At 43.4% G+C, this 6,484-nt stretch overlaps 1 protein-coding gene across 1 annotated transcript; it reads left to right on the forward strand.

Annotated features, from left to right (window-relative positions):
• Positions 1-3,969: 3,969 nt before the first annotated feature.
• Positions 3,970-5,651, forward strand: LOC124691199 (phytolongin Phyl1.1-like). The gene is made up of 2 exons (XM_047224461.1): positions 3,970-4,169; positions 4,359-5,651. Exon 2 carries the CDS (start codon positions 4,568-4,570, stop codon positions 5,387-5,389), a length of 822 nt encoding a protein of 273 aa, XP_047080417.1. The 5' UTR covers positions 3,970-4,169; positions 4,359-4,567; the 3' UTR covers positions 5,390-5,651.
• Positions 5,652-6,484: the final 833 nt, after the last annotated feature.

Genomic DNA, 6,484 nt, shown 5'->3' on the forward strand with positions numbered 1-6,484 from the left:
TACTGAAAGGTTTGGTCGGTGCCTTTAGCTGTGCAAATCACGCGCCGCCTCATGGTAAAGGCGTAAAGCTAGCTTGCAACGGTGGGTGAACACTGAACACGGCTTCCATCCCAAAGTGGCGTCGCCACTCGTATATCATGCAACTCATTTTGTACGTGCCTGCTTGCTTTCATGTCAGATGCCACTTGGTTGATGAATATATAAATCTCACTCTAGGTTAACAGAGGGCACTAATCTGTGCAATCCAAGCCTTCTGGGACATTATCCACCAGCAACTGCTTTCTCTCTCCGGTCAGGGCATCCTTGATTCGAAGAACTCCCAAAATGTGGGAACAAAACTGAAGACATATATGTCAGGAGTATGTGTGTAAAATAAATAGACGATTGAAAGGATAATAGTCTTGTGAAGGAAGGGCTCTTTTGGTCCATAGGATTCAACAAACGCAATGCAAGATAAAATGTATGGTTGAAATATCATGAATACTGCCCGCAAAAAAGAAATATCATGAATACTGAATACTGCATTAATTGAAAGCAGATACACGCGCGACAAATGTTGTTTGGTCTCACCGCGTCGAAGACACAAGAACTTTTCTATAGGACTATATTCATACCATATAGTTATCATAAATGAAAAAATAAAATCATATCCCATGAAGTCGGTTTCCATGGATTTCCTTTTTGAATTGTGTGAAATGTACACCACATGAAAGGAATATTGGCTTATAATCCTACAAACCAAAAAGATTCTATAGGAAAAAAATGTTTTGAATACAATCCTATAAATCATCTATGAAATTCCTCGCCTCTTTAGATTCAACTGATTTTTGTAGGAATCATTAACAATTTTTCTACTTCAGTTGTTGGATTTTTTTTGCGATAATTCCGCCAATCTATTAATAATCATCAATAGTAGTACAATAAGATCTAAAAGTAATACAAATTACAACTAGGTATTTGGACCACCTAGCGACGACTACACATACTAACACGGGCCGAAGGCGCGCCGCCGTCCTCTCCTCCATCACCGGAGCCATGCAAGCTTGTCGTAGTAGAGTTTGTTGTAGTAGACAAACGGGAAGTCGTCGTGCTAAGGGCCCAAAGGACCAGCGCAACAAAGCAGCAACCTTCGCCAAAGATGACAACCGTAGATCATAAGATACTGACTTGAAACCACACCAACGAACACGAAAACCAACTGGATCTCAGAAATTGTAATATTGAATATTGTATGATTTTCTATAATGATTTATTTGCACTGTATCTCCGAAGAATTGTTCCATCCACTCAAATCTCTTGGAAGTAGTTCTTAGTTTTTACAAAGGAATCATGTAGGATTTAAGTGGACATGACATTGGTATAATCCTATTTTTGCGCTTTTAAAATCCCACTAATACGAAATACAAGCGCTTGAATCATGGGAATAGGAGAAAGTTAGAATCTTAATGACCATAGTTCAATCAAATACAAATCACTAGCAAAAGATATGATTTGAATGTTATTGTGCCAACAGTTAGATACATTGGTACCCTTCATCGTGAGTTGGAGTTCTAAAAAAGTCCCACGAAGATCGTAAAATTCCTGAGTTTTTTGTTTAAAACAGAAAACATTTTCCCAATACGTTTTTCTCTAGTTTTCCCATGCACGAGAAGTGAAACTAATGGACGGAAACGATGGCTTCCTTCCTTTTCTCTTCGGTCTTGCATACCTACATTGAGCTTTGATCTCTCTTCTTTTCTTGTCGTTCGAATTTGATGAAATGTTCTCCAGAAGCTAATTAAGTTTAACTCTTTGACCAGACGTGGTTGTAGAAGTAAGCATCGCGTGTCTTTTTATATAACACACCAAGATGTGAACCGTCTACATCGATCTGTTATTAGGATCGATTAATTATTGGAACCAGGTCAGGTTAGGATCTGTCAGCCTCATACGTAATGTACTCTCACGGGTATCTCGTTTATTTGCACATAGGCAGCAACTTCAGTTGAACCCTTCAAGGTCAAGTCTCGCCCCACACGCGCACACGTAGAGAAGAACACAGCGATGACGTTTCTATGTATTTTAATATAATTATTATTAAAAAATTCCAAGTTGCATCGTGGAAGTGGTACAAGGTCCAAAAAAGATATCTGATGATTTTCTCAATTTGGTGATATGCTGAATGAGATACAATTTCTCTCCCTCTATTAACTTTATTGTTAACAAACGATCGACTTCGATTTTCACTTAACTAAAGAATCTAAAATCTTTACCATATCAATATATTTTTATTTGCCAAAAAAAGAGTAAAGAATAAAATGGATCGAAGACACTACACCAAATAAATAAAATGAAGTTGCTTCATTGTACATGGCATTGTCCTCGTCTCTAGTTCAAAATTTTGCATCTTGATGTTTCTCCGTACTGCAGGAGCTGAAATCTACACAAAGCAAATTAATCGAGAGGTTTGAAGAGCTCACTGGTGGCCTGCCTGATCCGATTAGGTTCTAGATATGTACAATGCACTATGGCCAGTGACACACCGCTTGTAAGGAAGGACACTAAAACACATTGTACTACCAAAGAAGAAGACTAGTACACAAAAGAATGAAATAAACGACGATGACAAAAAACAAAACTTGACATCATCATCATCATCATCATCATCGGCACTACCACCAAAGTCTCAACAGTGGTTCACTGAAGTAAGAGACTTCGATCCGTGGGGTCAGAGCACCACTCCCTCACTAGTGCGGACCGTGATGACCACATAAGTACGGGGATGGAGCATAGGTTCAAAATTGTCTCCATATTTGAGATGTAGTGGTCGAACACACAAACCTAAAATGTTAGTTTGCCTACAACAGTGCTTCAACCAACTCGTGGGAGCTCGATTTGGTTGGACTTCGCTAAAGACTATGTTCTGCAAAGTATTTACTTGCCTGCATCTTATTAGATGGCCATTTGATACCTAGTGTTTGGGTACCGAAATACGGGGAAAGTATCAAATTGAAATTGCTTTTAAGATGTGAGAAATGTCTTCCCCGCTACAAAGCCACCATGTTTGGTTGCTTGCATCATATGCTTGTGGCCGTCTTCTCTTGTTAGTGGTGACATTACCAACAAACTACATCACCATACATGGACTTAACAGGATAGCAACCTACGAGCAAATCAAAACTTCCTTGGTTGAACGTTGAACCCGACTGATCTGCACGCCCGACCATTTCAACACCTCAATGCCCCACCTGGGGTGTTCGAGTAGTTCAACCTCAATGCAAAGGCTTCTTTGATTCATAGTATTTGCTATGAATTATGTAGAATTTGAATCCCATGAAAAAAATTCTACACAAGTTGTTTGTAGGAACATAAATTATAGAAACTAAACCTATAGATATTTTGTAGTGTAAGTCATATAGAGAAAAAACATGAGGTTATTCTTTACTATAACTAAACACACTTTATCTTTTTACAGGATTCAAGTAGCCATGACGTTCTAATCATATTTTTTTCTAATCCTATGCTTTTTGTATCATATAAATCAAAGGGGCCTGAAGTTGTTTCCTAGAAGGTGTTAATTTCGACTATATTAAAGTTTTATATTTTCTCTTGTTTCTTTTAGGCTTGATGTGTTGTATGTCTCAGCGGTGGTTGTTATCTTGTATCGGTTGGTTGCTATATTAATATAGTGGAACGGAAACCTATTCCGAGACAAATATAAGATGGAAGAAAAAACATTACGTCCAAGTTGTGCTAATTGCATCCTGACAAAACGTTGTGTTAATGCATTTATCTACAACTCGATAATGATTGGCGAAAGCTACACAACACACCTACACGGTGGGTGCTGAACCGAAGCTTTGGCTTTGGACGAATTCCTAGAAAAAAGAAGGAGCACACGCACACGACAGACAGACGACACGATGCTGCAGCTGCAGCTGCTGCTGGCTCAAACCTCTGAAACCGCGTCACCGTTCCTCCTCCTCCTCGTCCTGGTTGCCGAGTCAAATCCCCACCCCACCCCGGCCAAGTCTTCGCCTTCCATCTCCCTCCCTCGACAATAACATGCTCGCCTCTCCTCCTTTCCTCTCCCTTCCACGCTCTCCCTCCACCTCCCTTTCCAAATCCCCGCTCTCCTTCTGATCCGCCCTCCTCCCCCCTCGCGCGGCGGCAGCGCCATTTTCGTCCAGGTATTTTTTTCCCCTTCCTTAGGTTGTTACTTTTATCATTTTCGGATCACCAAGAATGGGTCTTTTCTTGCTCCACGATGCGTGAATTCAGGCTAGACATGGGGGGAAATGCTGAGCCGGTTCATGGATGCGGTAGTAATCTTGCGCGAATTTGGGGACGGATGCTAACTCTGCTCCGCTGATTTCCAGTTCTTGATCCGTGATCCTCCGCGCCGTCGCCTGCCAAGAACCCACCGCGAGGTCGCCGGAGAGCGTGGATTGCTGCCCGATTCCGTTCCCGTGGATTGGATTCTTTCAAAGACGACCCTGATTCTCGCGGCGCTGAATTTGGGGGCAGGTTGTCGCTTGCCCGTACGAAGGGGTGGAGCTGTCGCTTCGTCCTGCATCGTGGACTTTTCATGAATTCTCGCCGATCCAGGTCCGTGAAGCTGCTGTCGGCGCGCGCCAAGCCCCTCGAGGTCGACGTCGCTGAGGAGGACCCGCGGATGAGCTCGTCGGCCGACAACACGGTCTACTGCTGCATTGCCAAGGGGAGCAAGGTCGTATACAGCTACAGCAGCAAGGATGGCGACTCGCAGATGGAGGCCACGGCGGCGCTCTGCCTGGAGAACGTGCCCGCCTACCACCGGCATTACATCCACACCATGGGGTCGAGGAGCTACGGGTTTCTGATGGCGGATGGCCACACCTTCTTCGCCATCATCGACCCGACCGTCGGGAATGTGGGCGCCTTCCAGTTCCTGGAGCGCGTGCGGGATGAGTTCAGGAACACGAACAGGAACAGCCTCCACGACTCGCTGTTGCCGGCTGTCCAGAGGCTGGTGGCTTCGCTGGAGAAGATGCCCCGCGCGACGCTCGTTCTCGAGTACGGTGCGCAGAGGGGAGCGTCGAATGATGGCTCGGGCTGCACTTCGTCGAAGGTGCCTCTTCTCGGGAAAGGTGGCGGCAGGAAGGATAAGAAGAAGGCGAAAGATAAAGGGATGTCGACGGCGGATGGCGATGACGAGCACCATGGCACTAGAGCTTTGAGAATCGATGTGCAGCCAGAGGATGTAGGTGGCATGTCGTTGGAGCGCAGCGCGAGCCAGTCAAGGCTACGGAGGCGGTCGCTGTGGATGCGCCATGTGAAGATCATCATCATTGTCGATGCTGTCATTTGTGTGGTATTGTTCGCTGCCTGGCTTGCCGTCTGCAAAGGTTTCCAGTGTGTGTCCGGGTGATTAAACAGTGTAGCTGCTAAGGGACCGACAAGTTTCAGAATGCAACGACTCTTGGGTATGTTCCTCTCCAGAAAGGTAATTATAAGCCAAGAAAACGCTAATGGAGAGGATGTAGGCTACGGTTAGCACTATGTTCAGGATCAGATGATGAAAAATTTGAGGTTTGATGTGGTGAAGATGTACATATGCTTCATCTCTTGTACATGAGATTTCGATATAATTTTTTTCCACAGATCTGGCATGTCTGTGGCCTTCCTTACTATGAATCTGGTCGTGTGTCTATATTATTTTTTTCGTCTATACTTGTGCAGATGATATACCTATCTGTTTCATTGCCTTCCATTCCATGGCATTTTTGTTGTAGTTAGATTCCTGCTCTTACAGGAGTTTAGTTCTGAGTTTTTGCCAAGTTCTGAAGTTGTGATGGAATTATGTGTTCAGATGCGCAATAAAGTACTCCTCCGATCCATAATAAGTGTCGGGTTTTTAGTTCAAACAAATTTGAACTAAAACCCCGATACATATTATGGATTGGAGGGAGTACTATAGTTTATTTTCACACCTTAGTTTGAAAATGCTCCCTGTTAGATTAGGCCACATTGGGCTAATTCTGCAAGAGTCTTCATGGATTTGTTGTTTCCAGGGCGTAAAACCTGGAAAGTAGAGTGCAATCTTTGTATACATGCAGGTAAAATCTGAAGTTTACAAGAGCTGGAATCTTTGTATACATGGTTTACCTGCAGTACACTGGTCACAACTCTGTAGCGCTGGAATCAGTTGTTTCCTGAAGATGACAAAACCATGCAGGTAAAATCTGAAGCTAGAATCACTGGTTTTGATTATGTCCGTGACAAGAGTCATGTTCTGTAGGCTTGGGAATTTTTAATCAGCTGTGTCTGCTTCATACCATGTTGGTGACTGAAGTGACAGTTCAGTAATACTCCGTAACATTGTATCTTAGTGTCGCATAGGAGCGTGAAAACAGAGGTAGTATGTTTTTTGTGCATAACACCGATGCACATCTCGTTTAGAAAGCCTATGATTATATACGAAAACATTGGAAAACAATCGTCTCGAGCCACCGGCTCCACACAA

Source organism: Lolium rigidum, chromosome 1 (genome assembly GCF_022539505.1).
Source record: "Lolium rigidum isolate FL_2022 chromosome 1, APGP_CSIRO_Lrig_0.1, whole genome shotgun sequence".
Taxonomy (NCBI): Eukaryota; Viridiplantae; Streptophyta; class Magnoliopsida; order Poales; family Poaceae; genus Lolium; species Lolium rigidum.